Below are 18,777 nucleotides of genomic sequence, written 5' to 3' on the forward strand. Positions count from 1 at the left end.
TTGGATTATCTAGATAGTAGTCAAAATTTGTTCGTGGTACTTGAGTCGATACAATTTTGACTCTGTGGGATACGATACTCTTACTTGTTTTATGCTACACTAGCCCCGTACACTTGCGGGTATTTCTCGTGTTAAAATAATTCGAGCCAATCATCAGCGCAGTCACCATTCCCAAACATGAACTCCAGGAGGCGGTTTTCCCCTTCAGCCTCAGCATACTCCTCATCGTCATCGACTACGATGCCCTCATCTTCGGCAACGTCGTCAAATTTCACGGAAGGAGGCGGGGATTTGCTCATCAATCCGGGGAGCTCATGGAATACATCCTCGTCATATACTGGCTTATCATATACCGGCATCGACAATATATCCTCGTCATATACAGGCTTATCATACACCGATATCGAAAATATATCTTCGTCATATACGGGCTCATCATACACCGACATCGACAATATATCCTTGTCGTATATGGACTTAGAGTGGCCACCGTAGACATCATTGAATAACGAATCGTCCACTGAACGACGCTCCAACGCATTAGATCTCATCGGGTTGGATGTCCCCCGACGCTTCTCCAATCGCGCCAATCGTCGTTGTAGGTCTCGAACCTGTTGTCGCAGATCACCTTTCTCGATGTCGCGCTGGAGGTCTCGAACCTAAGATCATCGTTCTCAATATCGCGCAGATCACGCTGTCGTGTAGCCTCTTTGTTTAGGAGATCTCCACGTCCCCCACCACGAGCATCACCACATCTGCCGCCATATCTACGTTCAGCTATTGATAATCAACCTGACTCGTGATACCAAATAATGCAAAATGTATAGAGAAACTGACTGAATGGAGAAGAAATTCAGAGAAACCCTAGTTTCTGTGAAAAACGAAATATTTTTATAAAAATTCAACTGCCTCCAAAAATAAAAAAAACAACGCTATTTATAACCATCTAAAAACCCTAAAAACTCAAAAGGAAAATAAGCAAAATAGGAAAACCTAATATTGTGGAAGGAAAAATAATTACTCCTAATATTTTTCCCTCTACTATATTTATCCATCTATAAATTTTACTAACTAGGAAATAAATAAAACATAAAATATATTTTTCTTAGCCTCCGAGTCTTGTCTTCTGCAACTACATCAGGTCATCTGATATGAGTTGAACCCAGGCCTTCGCTGTGAAACTAGTAGACACATACCGCTGGACCAACTATGCTAATGAGTTACCGTATTGAGTATAGTACTCCATGATGATAATATTTGAGGATACATCTACCCCTTTAATTTGTTCCGCTGCATAATCCCTTTGTCGTTATTATAATTTTATATACTCCCTTCGTCCTAACTCTTATTGGGATAACACTAGCTTTACTGTATAATTGGTAAAATAGGAGAAGCTGTAAATAATTGTTGAAATAGTATAGTGGATATTGGAGCCCATAAATAATAAAAGTAAAAGAGAAGAAAAGGTTTGCATGAATGATTATGAACTATTTTTGTGGGATGGACAGAAAAAGAAAATTCAGCCTAGCTATTTTTGTTGGACGGAGGGAGCAAGTGACATGGGGTTCACACCAAGTGACCAAACACTACATGCATGAAAAAGGATGTCAATAGTAATTTGATATTTTTATGCTCCCACCTCCATTATTGCAAATTTGCAATTTGATGCTTTACTAGTGGAATTTGATATTTATATAAAACAATAAAAATCCTAGACCACATGTTTATATCTAATGCTTTAAAAAATAAAAAAGAGGGCCCTGCGATGGGAGTAATTAATCACTTATCTGAACCGGAAAGGATCGATATATGTACACTTCATTATTGCAATATTCTGCATACGCTTTGGTATTCATTATTTATAGGGAGTAGTTGTTTTGATATTTTATTTCTTTATTATTAAGAAAAATATTACTCCGTCTTCCCATATAATATTATCTAAGTTTGGCTCGGTGCAGATTTTAATAAATACTCTTTCTATTCCTAAAGAGTATGCACTATTTCCTTTTTTGCCCGTTCTCAAAGAATATGAACTTTCAATTTTAGAAACTCTCTTCTCTCTAATAAGGTGGGACCCATTTTCCACTAACAATACCTAAAAAACTTTCTCTATCTATTCTCTCTTACTTTACCAATAATGCATTAAAACCCGTGCCGAATCCAAAGTTCATAATCTTTTGGGACGGAGGGAGTATGAAAAAAGTGAGTTGAAAAAGTTAATGGAATGCCTCACATTTATATTCTCCCTCCGTTCCATCTCAAGTGATTGATTACTTTGTGGCCGTTGTTTTGCAAAGATGATAATAAGTATTTAAAGTGAAGAGAAAGTAAAGTAAGAGATAGAATAATATAGAAGAGAGTCGTATCTATACCGTTATCATACTTACTTTACTCTCTTCTCATTTTAACTATTTATTATCACTTTCTTCAAACACATGCTGGAAAGCAGTCAATCACTTGAGATAGGACAAAGAGAGTATTAATTTTTTTAATAGAACGTGAGTGTAAAAAATTAGTGAAAATTAAGTGGGATTCACTTAAAAAAAAGAGAAAAACAAATGGACAACTTTTCAGAAGGACCACAATGGCAGAACTAGACAACATTTCATGAACTAATAAAGTATTGGGGAAATATATGTTAGTTGCAAATTATCAGCGGACATTGATCCCAACTATATTTCCAGTCAATCCCACTACTGTAATTAGCAATGGATAAAATAAGGTAACTTTTTGAATGTAAGATGCAAGTTTTTTTTAATGTATAATGAACCTCTTTTCTTGTTCAACGGAAATTGATTGACTAAAAACGGTTGATCTCAGTTCGCCACCAAAACGATTGTTGACTAAAAACGATTGATCTCAAATGTAAAACGATTGTCGAATGTAAAAGTCGATATAGAAAAATATATACTTTCTCTGTCCACTAAAATTTGTCCCATTTTTCTACTTCCGTCCGTCTCCTAAAATTTGTCCCATTTCACTTTTACCATTTTTGGTAGTGGACCTCATATTCCACTAACTCATTCCTACTCACATTTTATTATAAAACTAATATATAAAGTAAAAACCCGCAATCTACTAACTTTTTAAACTCACTTTCCATTACATTTCTTAAAACTCGTGCTCAGTCAAATCGGGACGAATTTTCGTGGTCGGTGGGAGTAAAAAAGTAGGATTGGATATAATGTGTCTATTAGAGCATCTCCAATGGTCGGCTAGCGACCGGCTAGCCGATTCGTCGCGCTGGCCGATCGGCTAGCCGAACCATTGGAGTCGGCCAGCGCAAAATCGGCGAAAATTTCGGCGTGCACTGGCCCATCGCTCGGCGCTAGCCGATGCGCTGGCCGCCATTGTGGCGTGCCGATCGGCCACCGCCGATTTTTGATTTTTTTTTTATAAAAAACCTATATAAACGCGATTTTCTCTCTCTCTAAATTTCTGTACAAGAGCAACATCTAACGATGGACAACAACAACTAGGCCCAATACAAAATTAAGACCTAAAACAGCGAGACCCCCGTTCGGCTAGCGGCAAACTAACACAGATTCAAGGCATACTAACATTTTTTAATGTATTTTTTTAATAAATTAGTGAAGAGTAGAGTGGGGCGGTGGCTCGTGTGTGGAAGCCCGAATTTTTTTAAATTTTTAGTTAATGTACTTTTTTTTTATTTAAATAAAATTAGCGATTTTTTTCCGTATATATGTCGTAAATTTAATTCCGTATTGTGATTTTAATTCTGTAAATGTAGTATTTTTTGAATTATTTTTATTTCGGTTGACCTATGGCTGGCCTAAATCTGATGTGGCAGGTGGATTTTTAGTGCTGCTGACGTAGCAGGGGGAGAAACTGCTGGCCGATTTCTGGCCGAAGTACCATTGGTGATGCTCTTATACGGAAATATTATGTACAACTAAAAAGTTTATATCACTTTAGAAATCACTTGCCCAATGACAACGGTATTCATATTATAAATTAGTAGTAATATTTTGTAAACCAAAACACATTGTCCATATATAAAATGTGCCTATATATAGTACTCTAGTGGATTAGCACACTTGTCTTGGACAAAGCTTCAAGTGCAAATGATTTGTAAACTCCAATTGATCATTTACTTCTTTGTTCTTCTTCTTCATCCACTAGCATCAGCTTCTAGCTCGGCTCATAAACCAGGCTGCCCTGCCCGATGCGGAAAAGTAACGATTCCGTATCCGTTTGGAGTCGGGTTGGGTTGCTCACTCGGGTCATCATTTAACATCTCTTGCAATACTTCCACCACCCCTCCCAAACCTTACATTTACATTGGTGACAGTGATACCCCTTTCGAAGTGGTCGAAATAAGAGTTGATGACCCGGCCCATATTCGGATCAAGTACCCGTTCCTTCTGTACACTGCTTGCTACAACAAATCTTCAGGAATGTTGTGGGATTTCAACCGTATTAATCTGTTGTCGACCCAATATACATTGTCGGAAGACAACTGGATTACCGCCATTGGCTGCGATGATGCTATGACGACCACCACATACATAGGTGACAGCGACCAAGCAATCCGTGACGGCTGCATAAGCATCTGTTTTGACGATCACGGTTCATACGGAACTTGCCCCAGAAATGGCGACGGGAATTCCAGAGGTGACGGCTGTTGCCGGTCACCCGTTCCCAAAGGTAATGCTTCATTTATTCCTGCATAGTTGAGACATTTTTTTTCGCTGCCGAGATTAAGAAAAATATGTACTCTCCTATATTATATTAACAGAGACAATAAAGTAAAGTGCTTAATATGTGACAGAATAAAGTAGGAAAAAAATATGTTAAAAATAAATCAACCATGGTGGAACGGTGCGAGTAATTTTGTTAAAAAATGATTATAAAGTTGTTGATCTGACAGGTGCTTCGTACCTTTCCGCGAGTTTAACAGACTTGAGTAGAAGCTGGAATAGTACAAGGGTTTTCTCTTGCAGCTATGCCTTTGTCAGGGAGAAGGGAAGCCGGGTAAACTCGCAGTATTCATATGACTACTCCATCCTCAACCAAAACAATACGGCGATCTTACATGATTATCATGTGGTGCGCTTGGACTGGAGGCTCGGCAACCAGAATTGCTCCAAAACACCGCGGAATTCTAGTTTTGCTTGCCAGCCTAACGCTCAATGTGTTGATTTTGGTGCTAATGTTGGGGGATACCTCTGCAAATGCTCCAAAGGATTCCAAGGCAATCCATACCTCGACTCTAGCTGTCGAGGTGAGATTGCTCACTTTAATTGTTACTGCTAAAAAGTTTTGTACTGATAGTGTTAAGTGGGTTTAATTGCTCACTTTAATTGTCTCAAACGAAGATGGTTTTGTTGCTCAACTTTTGGCAGATATTGATGAATGTGCCAATAGAACTCTTGATCCATGTGTTGTTAATTCCAAGTGCATCAACACTCATGGCTCTGCCAACTGCTCTTGCAAAAAAGGCTATTATGGTGATGGAATGAAAAACGGAAAAGGTTGCACACTTTTGCCAACTTCCAATATAGCAAAATTTGTTGTAATAGGTAAATTTTATCCACAAGTTCCTTGTTTGTTTGTTTGTTTTTTCTTTTTCTTTCTCAAATGGGTAATTTTTGCACACAGGTCTAGCCTCTGCTTTGGGACTTCTATTGCTTCTTTTGTTATGTTTTTGGTTGCATAAGGTGTTTGAGAAGAAAAAGAAAAAAATCCGCAAAGAAAAATTCTTCAAACACCTTGCGTCGCAACAACAAACAAGCGAGGGCGCATTTGGGAAAACCAAACTTTTCACCACAAAAGAATTGGAGAAGGCCACCGATCATTTTAATGAAAGCCGCATATGTGGACGAGGAGGGCAAGGCATCGTCTACAAAGGTATGTTGTCTGATGGTACTATTGTAGCCATCAAGAAACTAAAGGAGGTTGATGAGAATCAAGTGGAACAGTTCATAAATGAGGTTGTGATACTATCACAAATCAATCATAAGAATGTGGTTAGATTATTAGGATGTTGTTTGGCGACTAATGCTCCTCAACTTGTATATGAGTTCTTACCAAACGGAACCCTCTTCGATTTTATTCATCACCCCAAAATCGAATTCCCACTTACATGGAACATGCGACTGAAAATAGCTGCAGATGTAGCAGGGGCATTGGCTTATTTACACTTTGCATCTTCTACACCCATTTATCATAGAGATATCAAGTCCACTAATATCCTTTTAGATGAAAAGTATATTGTCAAAGTATCAGATTTTGGAATTTCTAAACTTGTCCAAGTAGATCAGACTCATTTAACCACGCTGGTTAAAGGAACATTTGGGTATTTAGATCCAGAGTATTACGAAACAAGTCAATACACGGAAAAGAGTGATGTTTATAGCTTTGGTGTGGTTCTTCTCGAACTTCTAACAAGTCAAAGACCAATATCTTTGGAGAGGCCTGAAATGGGAAGAAATCTAGCAGCACATTTCCTTTCCTACATGGAAGCAGACAATCTTGAAGCCATTTTAGACACTCAAGTTTCCGAGGAAGGTGCTAAGGAGGAGGTTATAGCAGTTGCAAGGCTTGCAAGAAGATGTTTAAATGTTAAGGGGAAAATGAGGCCAACCATGAAGGAAGTGGCCACAGAATTGGAAAGCTTAATGATATCTCAAATTCCTAAGCCTGAAGAAGCAACAGTGTCTGAAGCCAAGCACATGATGTTTTCAGACATTGAGTACACTTGGACAGCCAGTGATCATACTTCATGATTGAATGCATTATGTCCAAAGGTGTGTGATACTCTATTATTAATGCCAATTTTATGATTGTTTATAATTTAAGATTGTATTTCATTTTCTATTTTGTGGAACCAGCTGCTCCTTTTCCTTTTATTTTTCTTTTGTTCTATGTCATAAAAGTTATTCCATTATTGATAGCTTTTCTAAAGATATAGAAAAGCCAGTTTACTGTAGGGGCATAGATGTGATCCAAAGTCTCCATATGTCTTGCAAAGAAAAAGGACTAATTAATAGTTTCGGCCATTATCATAATATCCTGGATCCTGATAGACTATTTTTAAAAAAATCCCAATATCTGTATATAATAATGAGGAATTTCGTCGAACACCAAGTGTTGACTAGGATTGATTTCTCACATTGATTGAATGGAAAATGGGTCGTTTCTTGGTCAAAATATTAGCCTGCTTAGAGCATCCGCAGCGCAGGTGATGTGTTGCAAGCCTCCCCCCAGCAAAACTCACACATCGGTGGGTTTCCTACTAAGACCATTTCTAAATTAACTTTATTTAAAAAAACTGTAAATTAGTTTTTAATTCAACATTTATTGCAATATTCTAAATATATTTTTTATATTACTGATTTTAACCTAATCTATTATTTTTTCATTTTCTTTCATTTTTTTTGTAATTTTTGTTTTTTTATTTAAGTAATTTTTAGTTAACTTTGTATTTATTTTAATAATTTTTTAATTAATTGTATTTTTAATTTAAAGAAACGAAAAGTAGGAATCATGAATAGGAATCATGTGTTTTTAATTCTTATTAGTGTTATTTCTTGGGTAAGGGAATGGAATAAAAATGACGTGGGCATATAAACAGTGTAGTCATGAGAGGGCCCAATAGGCAGAGACAAAGGGTCTAGTAATCTCAATTTATAAAATCTTTTATTTGAAAAAATTCTGTTTCAGAATCTATTTATTTTTTAAAATAAAGTTAGGAACTAATTACTCCCTCCATTCTCTATTCGTCACCATTTGATTCGACACGAGTTTTAAGAAATGTAATAGAAAGTGAGTTGAAAAAGTAAGTGGAATGTGAGTCTTACTTTTATATATTAGTTTTATAATAAAATGTGAGTGTGAATGAGTTAGTGGAATATTAGGTCCACTACTAAAAATGATAAAAGTGAAAGGTGACAAATATTTACGGACGGATGAAAATGGAAATATGTGACAAATTTTCAGGGACGGAGGAAGTATTATATTAGGTTTAAAATAAAGAGAAAAGTATAATCAATAGAATATAAAATAACAATTACTAGTATTGGGGTGTGTTATATTGCTATACTCACTCTTAAATTGCTAACTACAACTAAATGATGAACATTGGATCATTAAATCAAGGTATAAAGTCATTCAGCTACGAGTATCAATATAGTTTTAAAAAATGTCAATTAGGAGAATTAGTGTCAATTAACAACAAATTAGTAGTTATAACTAACTTTTAAAAAATATCTCAAAACTTTAAATGATTATAATTATCTCAATTTAAATTATTTTTATACACAATATATATCAAATTAAAGATAATTTTATAAGGATTCTAACGAGATCTCATTTACATATGTTCTAATGTCAAAATTTAAATTTTGTTTGAATTTTCATATTTTTTACATATCAGTTTAATGTAAATGTACAGTTCGAATAAGATTGAGAAAGAAATTAGAATTTATACAGTGTTATTATAGAGAATTCGAAAGAAGGGCAAATTGGTCTTTTCACCTACAATAACCTATCCTTATGGCCTAGTTTGTGAATGACGTTTTTTTTTATTGCAATATTAAGTATTATATAAATATATGTTTTTGTTGAATATTAAGTATTATATGAATATATGTTAAGCCTTAGATGTAAAGAAAGGTTTAGAGATTTTATAATACAAATAAGTGAATTAGTGGGGACAAATGGCTAAATATTGTCCACAAATTATTTTAATTGTTAGGGATCATTTTTAAGCATGAATATATGCATTCTTCTTCCTCATTCTTTCTCCCTTAAAAATCGACAGCCCCTCTTCCTCCCTCCATAACCACTTTCTTCACAAATCCCATCTTTATTGATGAATTGATGAAGCAATTGCATGATTGGATTATTTTGGAGGTAGGTCTACCTTTCTGTCCCAATTTTGAAGCATATATTTTCGTATTTCAATTAGTTTGAGATGTTCAAATTTTCAGACCTCATGACTTAGGGCAATTGATTGATTTTATTCTTTGAACTAACGTTAATACATAACATTTAGACGTATTTGATTATAGTTTGAGCTTTTGCTTTGAATGGATTGGAGATTTATCTATAAAGTGCCATAGAGGACAAAACCCTAAGTTAGGGATGTTGGGATTTTATTGTTAGTTTGTTGGAAATGGTTTGGGAATGTGGTATAAACATGTTTTTCTTCATTAATTTGGAGTGGATTAAGTCCTCTGGTTTTCAGCCGCATGTTCCGAATTCTTTAGCAAGTTTAGAACAATAAAAACCTTGATTTACCAATTTTAAAAATAACTCGAATGGGTCTAAAGGTTTCCTGATTTTTATTGAAATTTTAGGAGTTAATTTACTATGTGTGTAAATTGTTGGGTAATTGTTGCCAGAAACTGGTAGATTTTGGTAGTCTGTGGTAAAAGGAGAATATCTCTCGAACCATTAGGAATTTTCAAGTGAATCTTGTTGCTTTGTAAACTAGACTTCCATAGGTATTTGAAAATATTAAGTTACGCCTCTAAAGCCTTTTGAATGAATATAGCACGTTGATTAGAAATCAGTCCAGTGCAGGTGAAATATTAGAAGTTAAATGATAAATCATGGAATTACTTTACAGTTAGGATAAAGAAAGAGTTTAGTTTGTAATAGTATCCTTTACTTATAAACTAATGTGAGTTATAATGCTATAAAGTAGCTAAATCCAAATATTTGTAAAGGATAGGAAAAAGATCGACGAAAGAAGAAACGAGAATGGAAATGTTTGGAAATAAACGTTGTCTAGGTAGCATGTGACAGTCCACCTTCCTAGGGTACAATAAATCCGGCGACTGCTACCAAAACGGACCTAAAGAATTCAATATAGGCTAGGGTTTTCATTTAAAGAGTTTTGACCAAAAATTTAAAGGAACTATCAGAGCATTAAAACAACAACTTAACCTAGAAGCTTAAATAAGAAATAGGAAGGTATCATAAATTAGGGTCAAAAATCTCAAGAGTATGACATAGTTTCCAAGATAAAAACCACACGATAGTCTAAGGCCTCTAAACCGAAAGGAGAGTGCAAAATATCCAAAGATACTAAAGTGTTTCAAATAATTTCAGCGGAAACGACCAAGAGAAAGAGCAGCTATGTATGAAGACACAACTACGCTTGAATTTCAAAACGTCCATCTTAATTAGTTATCATGCCCAACACCCGCCACCGCTCGTCGTCGTTCAACATGCACATAAGGAAAACATATGCAGGGCTGGGTATTTTGAAATACTCAGTGAACTCGTTGCCAAAACATTTTATAAGTTATGCCACCCTTACCATAGTGAACTCGAGGTTTTACACTTTTCAAGATAAATATTCAACGAGTATCACAAAAATATTTCCATAGATTGGCCAATCAAACGACTCCCCAATTTCCTCACCACTTTCCACAATCTCATCATTTCCATGGTGCGACGAAAGTGTGGCCACACTTTTCGCCCACGAGACCGGCCGACTAGCAAGGACGGCTCTCGATCCCACCGCGTACACAGCCTGGTAGGGTTTGCGGCCCGTACTCAGACCCGAATTCGTTTAAACATATCCATAGCCATGGTAGCCTAATGGAGCGTACTCACAAACTAGGCATCAGACACACAATATCATCACAAAACAAACATAGGCATGGCATAACAGTTAAACCACCCTTATCTCTCCACTTTCACAAATTTGCAACATAAAAGAGTTTAGGAATAAAGCCCACCTCGACTGCTTAGATTTCAAGTATGTTATTTCCTTTGTTATCCTGCTTCGCAACCGAGGTTTCACCTTTTAATCACATAGGCATATATCACAAATCAGATTCAACACAAACTCCTAACTCATGCATGTCTCAACGCTTTTCCCTTTTCCCATCGATTTATCTTAACGTCATCAATCAAGGCCATGTTCATCACATAAGTTCCGTTTGCATCTCAACTCTAGATCTAACATCAACATATGTCACACAAGAGTATTTTGCCAACATAAACACAACACACACTCACTCGCCACACCCACACGCACACACGCCACACACATGCATACATATTTCCATATCCCCTTTATCCCACTTTCACTCAACAAGATGCATGAGGGTTCAAGAATACCGATTAATCGGTTAGAAAGAAGAGGAATCGAGTAGAAAGAAGAAGATTAATATGAGAATACCTTTTTGAGAATAACGAACGGTAGAAACGAAGTAAAGACTTGGTTCTTCAAATATCTTGAGGCTCAAACTCTAATTCTTCTCAAAGGATGAAGGATTATTGGAGTAAAGTAGAAGAAAATTGAGAGAGAAGGAAAAGAGGGAGGGGGCGAAAATTGTGATGGCTAGGGTTAGGGGTTTCTCTTATTTATAGTGCTCAATAAGATCTTTAGGTAAATAATATAGAATATTTGATAAGATTTGATTCTCCAAAATTAATTAAAAACAAATATTGTGGAGTAGGGAGGAAGAAAAAGATCTATGGTTCAAGCATGGGGATTTTCGAAATATATGGCTTTTAATTAGCCAAGATTTTGTTTTGTATATTTTACGGAGTAGAATAAAATATCACGAAACAAAATAAAAATAAAAATCCTCCCCATTGGGAAAAGAAATAGGTGTGTATATGCTCCTTTAAATAAGGAATGGATCTTTAATATTAACTAAAATAAGATATGGCAAGATCTCCTTGAGGTATGGAAAGATTTGGTAGAATATTTAAATTCTAGGTATGGAAGGAAATCAATAAGGGATCAATTAAAAATAAAATAATTATTCCTTCCCAAATATAGGTGATTTTCGAAAATCACCTTAAAACAATAGGGTTCGATTTTTCTTATTAGGAAATAGAGAATAATTGAGTTTTGGATTTAATTTGGATAAATATCCCAAGAATTAAATTAAATCCGGAAAAATGGGATTTTCTCCACTAAGGCTATGATTTTTGAAAATTCCAAGGAAAAGGTTATGGAATAGTATCCTAAAAATATTACTCACCCTTAAACAATTAAATCATCACATAATTTCACCTTTAATTCAAATATTTGCATGCCACGTCATATAATCAACAAGTTTGACTTTTCAAACTTCCATCGCAACCCTAAACCCGACTCGGTCATAACTTCGTTCCTCAATTAATTCACGTCTCCTAAGTCATAAATTAGTAAATTAAATTTTTGGCTCTAAAATTAGGGTTCGAAAAAGTGGGGTGTTACATTCTACCACTCTTAAAAGAAATTTCGTCCCGAAATTTGGTACCTTCATGGGAAGAGTTCGGGGTATAGTTCCATCATCTTATCCTCAAGCTCCCACGTGGCTTCTTCATGCCTGTGATTTCTCCAAAGTATTTTCACTGAGGCGACAGATTTGTTTCTCAAGGTTTGAACCTTTCGGTCCAGGATCATCTGGGTCGCTCCTCGTAGCTCAAGTCTGGATTCAACGCAACTTCCTCGTAGTGAATCACGTGCGTCGGGTCGAACACGTACTTCCGCAATTGCGACACATGGAAACGTTGTGCACGTTCCCAAGGCTTGGGGGTAGCGCTAATCGATACGCAACGGGTCCTACTCTTTCTAAGATTTCGTAAGATCCGATAAATCGCGGATTCAACATTCCCTTAACACTGAAACGTATTATCCCCTTTGATGGGGATACCTTGGGAAAAACTTTATCACCGATTTGAAATTGTAAGTCGGTCCGTCGGACGTCAGCGTAAGACTTTTGTCTGTCTTGGGCTTCCTTCATTCTCGCCCAAAATATATTTTCCATAGAGTGGCCAGTCAAACATCTCCCCACTTTTCTCATCATTTTCCACAATCACAACATTTCCATGGTGTAACGAAAGTGTGGCCACACTTTTCGCCCACGAGACCGGCTGACTAGCGATGACGGCTCCCGATCCCCTCGTGTACATAGCCTGGTAGGGTTTGCGGCCCGTACTCAGACCCGAATTCGTTTAAACATATCCATAGCCCTATAGCCCAATGGAGCAAACTCTCAAACTGGGCATCAGGCGCACAATATCACAACAAAACAGACATAGGTATGGCATAGCAGTTAAACCACTCTTATTTCTCCACATTCATAAATTTGCACATAAAAGAGTTTAAGAGTAAAGCCCACCTCGACTGCTTAGATTTCAAGTAAGTTCTTTCCCTTGTTATCCGGCTTCGCAACTGAGGTTTCACCTTTTTGATCACATAGGCACATATCACAAATCAGATTCAATACAAACTCCTAACTCATGCATGTCTCAACGTTTTTCCCTTTTCCCACCGATCTATCTTAGCATCATTAATCAATCAAGGTCACGTTCATCGCATAAGTTCCATTCGCATCTCAATTCTAGATCTAACATCAACATATGTCACACAAGAGCATTTTGCCATCATACACACACCACACAAACACAACACGCCACGCACACACACACGCCACGCACACACACACGCAACGCAGACACACACATACATGTTCTCCGTATCCCCTTTATCCCACTTTCACTCAAACAAGATGCATGAGGGTTCAAGAATACCGATTAATCGGTTAGAAAGAAGAGGAATCGAGTAGAAAGAAGAAGATAAATATAAGAATACCTTATGAGAAAAACGAACGGTAGAAATTAAGTATTAGACTCGGTTCTTCAAGATTCTTGGATTGAACTTCAATGCTTCTTCAAAAGATGACAAAATATTGGAGAATAGAAGAAAAATTGGAGAGAGTGAGAGAGATGAGAGGGGGCGTGTAGTATGTAGTGAGGGGGGCGAAATTTTATGGGGCTAGGGTTAGGGGTCCTCTTATTTATAGTGCTCAACAAGATCTTTAGGTAATTAAAATAGAATATTTGGTAAGATTTTATTCTCCACAATTAAATAAATCAAAATATTGTGGAGTAGAGAGGAAGAATGAAAACGGAGTGAACTAGGGTTGGAGAATATGGAATTTTCGAAAATCTTGGCTACTTATTTAGCCAAGATTTTGTTTGGTATATTTTTCGGAGTAGAATAAAATATCACAGAGCAAAATAAAATAAAAACCCTCCCCCCATTGGCATAGAAAATAGGCGTGTAATATGTGTCTTAAATAAGGCATGGATTTTTGAATATTAACTAAAATAAGATATGGCAAGATCTCTTGAGGTATGGAAAGATTTGGTAGAATAATTTAATTCTAGGTATGGAACGAGATCAAATAAGGGATCAATTAAAATAAAATAAATTCCTCCTTCCCAAAGCTAGGTGATTTTCGAAAATCACATTAATATTAATAGGGCTCGATTTTTCCCATTAAGAAATAGGGAAATAATTGGGTTTTGGATTTAATTTGGATAAATATCCCAAGAATTAAATAAAATCCGGAAAAATAGAATTCCTTCTCCAATAGTCCAAGGGTTCGAAAATCTCAATATATAGGTGGCTAGTATTTATGGAAATTTTCTCTAATATTCTTACTCACCCTTAAACAATTAATTCACCTCATAATTTAATAAATCACATGCCACATCACATAGTCAACAATTTTAACTTTTCAAACTTCTCGATCAAAGAAACTCATGCAATAAATTCATTTATCAAATAATTCACATCTCCCACGTCATCAATAATAAATTTTAGGGCTCTAAAATTAGGGTTCGGAAATTCGGGATATTACATTGCATGCTCAATATTTAAAATGTCTAATTCTCTAATGTGCTTATATGTGATTATTATGTGTCCTACTATCTTGGTAAATTGTGATTAATTATGGAATAAGAGACTTATGAAGTAAACTATGAGGATATAATGAATTGTTGAATGAGTTGTTAATGAAATATAAAATGGGAAGAGTACGATTGTGACTGAAACGATGGTTAGATAAATGTGGAAATGGGCGTTAAGGTGAATGTGATAAATGATATATGTTGATGAGATGTATACAAATATGATCTATCTATATGTGATGAGTTATGATTTGTCTGTCTGTGTTGATGTGTTATGTTGGATATATGTATCGATACGAAAACATGTATATTTGATTGTGTTTACGCCCCCGTGCATTAGTGTATTATGTGGGTACAATTGGCATGTCATAGGACAGCAGTGCTGCATTATTTGTGATCACTCGTCTTCTGGATAACCGAAGCGAGGATCGTCTGTATCTCTGAACTCTGATCTCTGGCTCTAATTTAATCTCTGATCTCTGTCTCTGTCTGCACCCTAAATGGGTGGTCTGTGCGGAGTCCTCTCGAGGACAAATTCCGCTCTGCATCTGATTCTGATTCTGATCTGGTCCGTGTACCCTAGTCTGTCGCTAAGCACTTAATGGGGCTATATGTGTTTGATTATGTGAAAATGTTGGTGATCTATATACGTGTTAGGGTGTGAATATTAATAAGTGATATGCATTTTACTTTGTATTCTATCCTATTGGTTTACGAAGTGATATATGATTATAAATCTGGTAAATTCAATAAGATAGAGGATGATGACTGTTTATATGTTCTGGGATTGATATTACTCGTTGTTGGTTTTTGGGTATGTGATTGTTATAGGGGAAATACTAATTATGTTAGAATTTAAATGATAATGATATGATAGAGGTGGTAATAATTGATAAATAAAACAATACGAAGAATTGTTAAAATTTTTAAGTTGTATGATTATTATTTGAAGAGAATTTTGGCTAAAGTGTTGAGTGTGCTACTGGTTAGTTGGCATTGGAGAGTACCAGTCGATGTTTCTTCATGTCTGTCTTAGCGTTGCATCATTGGCGGTTCATTAAGTTTTATAAGTGATAGATCTTTCGAATGGTTAGTTGTAGCATGTTAGCACTAATTTTTTTTTATACCAACTTAATTCCACTGTAGTAATTGTAAATATTAACAAATGACTTACATATTTGGTTTTGAATGGTTAAAAAAAATGAAAATTTTAAATTTTTCATACTTAATAGCTCCTCTTCTTTGACATCACCTATTCGGCCTGCATTTGCCGGGTAGGGGGTGTTGTTGCACATAGAATTCTAGTTGACTCCTCCACATGCAAATACCCGTCGAACGTATCGGTCGTTTGCTCGGTAGCAAGTTGTCGGATGGCACAAGTACAATTCTGCAACGCCGAGAGACTTTGCCGACTGGTTGCGTCTGTACGTACGTGATTGGAAGTATTCAACACTGGCGGACAATGTGTTGACAATACGCAAAAACAAGCGTTTTGACATGCGGAAACGGCGCTGGAAGTAATCTGCCAGAAATCGAGGCTCGTCGGAAAATAGTCGCGAATGAGCCTTTCATGGGCTCCCACCCGGTCATGAGGGATGTAACAGCGATTTGATCTCGTTGATCGAGGAGAAGGGCGGGTGGCAACGCTACATAGGCTTCATAGGCGGCACAATATTGTTGATAGAATTCTTGTTCTTCGCGCTGCGCTTCAGCAATGATCTCGTTCGGATCTATTTTTGAATTTAGAGTGTTTGAGTGAGGGAGGAAGATGTAGATTTGTTGTATGGAAAAATATTAGAGAAGTATGAGTGAAGATAATATGATATAACAAATGGATGATAAATGTGCGTATTTATAGACGATTTTGGGATTAAAAAAATTCAAAAAAAAATTCAAAAAAAGGGTAATAAAATGGCTATATTTTTTGGGAATCCGAAAATATATATTTTTTTATTTTAAGGATTATTTTTATTTAAAAAAAAGAAATTCCAGCGAAAATTCTGTTGGCGAATAAGATGGCGCCACCATGTCAGTGTGCTCTTCGGCACAACGGTACTATTGCTATCGAGTAGGGCCATGCTGTCGGCAAGAGCACAACGGCGAGCAGGGTACTCGCCGCGCCGATGGCACGAAGGGTGCTCTTAGTCAAGAGCATCACTGCAGATGCTCTAAATCAATGTTGCAAAATAATTACCTGATTAAAACCTGCAAGCTTAATAATAATAATACTGATGATAGAAATAATAGAAAAATGCAGTAAAAGCTGCAAATGTCCAAGGTGCAGTGGCCTCAGTTCAAGCCGAGTTTTCAGGCAGTTTTGAAGTCTAATCAGTTATTAATGCATACCATTCCCTTCGTCTTCAAAATAGCTTCGAGTGGATAGCTTGCACGTCTCAATCGGAGTTCTGTGGAGAGTTATGACTAATTCAACGAACATTGCGCAGTGCAGTCAAAGCTGACAGACATTAGACGGAAATTCTAGGAATGAAGAAATTATTGCCCAAATCTCTCCTATTAATTAAAGGAGTCGAAAATATCATATTTTCTATTATTGGAGGAAATTTTTTACCATGTCTAAACCTTTTTCTAGCCTATAAATACCCATAACCTAATTCATGTCATACATCTCAGAGTCTCAAATCCTTTTCCCCTTTTACACATTCTTCCATTCCATTTTCCAAAAATAATTCATCCATCGTCCATTGGAGCTATGCTGATCCAGGCAAGAGAAGAGTAAAGATTGAAGATTCAACCTTGGGTTTTATCAATTTCTTTCATGTCTTGTACTTTTATTGTTTTTACTGCTTGTCTATGAGTAGTTAAACTTCCTTTGTAGATTGTTTGGTGAAGACTATTATGAACATGCTTTGATTTATTGAATTGAACCTTTTCCATGCTCTTGTAATTGTTTTTGCTTGTTTTGTGCTTTTATTGTTCTTTTGTCTAGCCAAACTTTAGAACTATGCCCGTTTATCTAGATTAATCGAGAGATAGCTAGTTTTACGTGGTCAAAGGGACGAGTACAACACATAGGTTTATCTGTACTCGCGAGAGGGGACCCTTTGTGAGGGCTTGAGTCTTAGGAACTTAAGGAGTTAGAATCTAATCTATTGAAATGAAATTTTGATAATTAGAGTCTAATCTACTGGATAGGTGCACTCGAGAGAGGGCTTATCCTAGAATCGCTTCTTTCCTTGTAATCCTAGAGACACATAAAGGTAAAGGTTCTATGAGATTAATCATCACTAGGTCGTAGTAGTTGGATCCTAAAACTCTATATTCTTTAACCTGTTTTGTATTATTTTGTGTTTATACTTTCTATTATTTATGTATTTATTTCAGCCTAGTTTATAAATCCAAACCAAAAACCTATGTGTCTATAGATAGTGTATGACGCTTTGTATATGATAGTTAGTTGCAATCTTATTCCATGTATGTATTCGATATTCCGGTACTAACTTTTAGCTATGCTAGATTTACCTTATACACTTGCAAGTATTTTTAGTGCTAATAAATAGTGCATTAAATGTTAGTCCAAATTCGTTTGAAGCCCTAACCCAATTTCATCAGTATTAAGTATGCAAATGTAGAATTAAATAACATGGAATACACTATAAACACTCGCAAATACGCATACTCACTCGTTCTATTGGTATAGTTGGTTTTCTTCTCCTTTATTAGACTTAGGGCTTGATAGTTTACTGTCCATGCAATAACCAAACCTCAAATAAGGATATTAACTAGATGATCTCAAGATAGATTCTTTTGGTAGTGTGATGAGAGTAACAAGCCCTTGTCCGCAACAAGAAAAATTGTAAAGTAAATGCAAATCGACACCTTATTTGCATGTTACGAGGATCAATTCCTAATCTGTATATGCGTCTTGCTGAATTGGGTTCTAGAGATAGATTTATTTTCTAAATAATTACGTGTAATTTCTTTAATATCCTATTTTCTAAGATTTTTTCCTACCTGAATTTATCTTCTTCTTATTTCGTTGTTAGCTATTTTCAATATTGTAATCGTGTGATGTTCATTTCTATTTTGCAATACAATTTCCTTTCCTATCTGTTATTATCTTATAATTGTGATGTTGGAAGA

General features: G+C 36.0%; 1 protein-coding gene and 1 long non-coding RNA gene across 2 annotated transcripts; both read left to right on the forward strand.

The window, feature by feature from the left end:
- The first annotated feature begins 4,032 nt into the window (after positions 1-4,032).
- On the forward strand, positions 4,033-6,910 carry LOC125204999 (wall-associated receptor kinase-like 8). The gene is made up of 4 exons (XM_048103776.2): positions 4,033-4,668; positions 4,892-5,245; positions 5,367-5,543; positions 5,623-6,910. Exons 1-4 carry the CDS (start codon positions 4,086-4,088, stop codon positions 6,747-6,749), a joined length of 2,241 nt encoding a protein of 746 aa, XP_047959733.1. The 5' UTR covers positions 4,033-4,085; the 3' UTR covers positions 6,750-6,910.
- A 1,864-nt stretch (positions 6,911-8,774) lies between these two features.
- LOC125204557 (uncharacterized) lies at positions 8,775-17,570 on the forward strand. Its single transcript, XR_007173585.2, has 2 exons — positions 8,775-8,877; positions 15,955-17,570. It is a non-coding gene; the product is annotated as an uncharacterized LOC125204557 (long non-coding RNA).
- The last annotated feature ends 1,207 nt before the right edge of the window (positions 17,571-18,777 follow it).

The sequence above is a fragment of the Salvia hispanica genome, chromosome 6, assembly GCF_029641045.1.
Source record: "Salvia hispanica isolate PSC_SH4W2 chromosome 6, Shi_PSC_v1, whole genome shotgun sequence".
NCBI classification, from domain to species: domain Eukaryota; kingdom Viridiplantae; phylum Streptophyta; class Magnoliopsida; order Lamiales; family Lamiaceae; genus Salvia; species Salvia hispanica.

Coding starts and splice junctions, on each gene's coding strand:
- LOC125204999 (XM_048103776.2), top strand. CDS start 4,086: ATGATTTGTAAACTCCAATTGATCATTTACTTCTTTGTTCTTCTTCTT. Junction 5,246..5,366: donor CCTCGACTCTAGCTGTCGAG/GTGAGATTGCTC, acceptor AACTTTTGGCAG/ATATTGATGAATGTGCCAAT. Junction 5,544..5,622: donor AGCAAAATTTGTTGTAATAG/GTAAATTTTATC, acceptor TTTTGCACACAG/GTCTAGCCTCTGCTTTGGGA.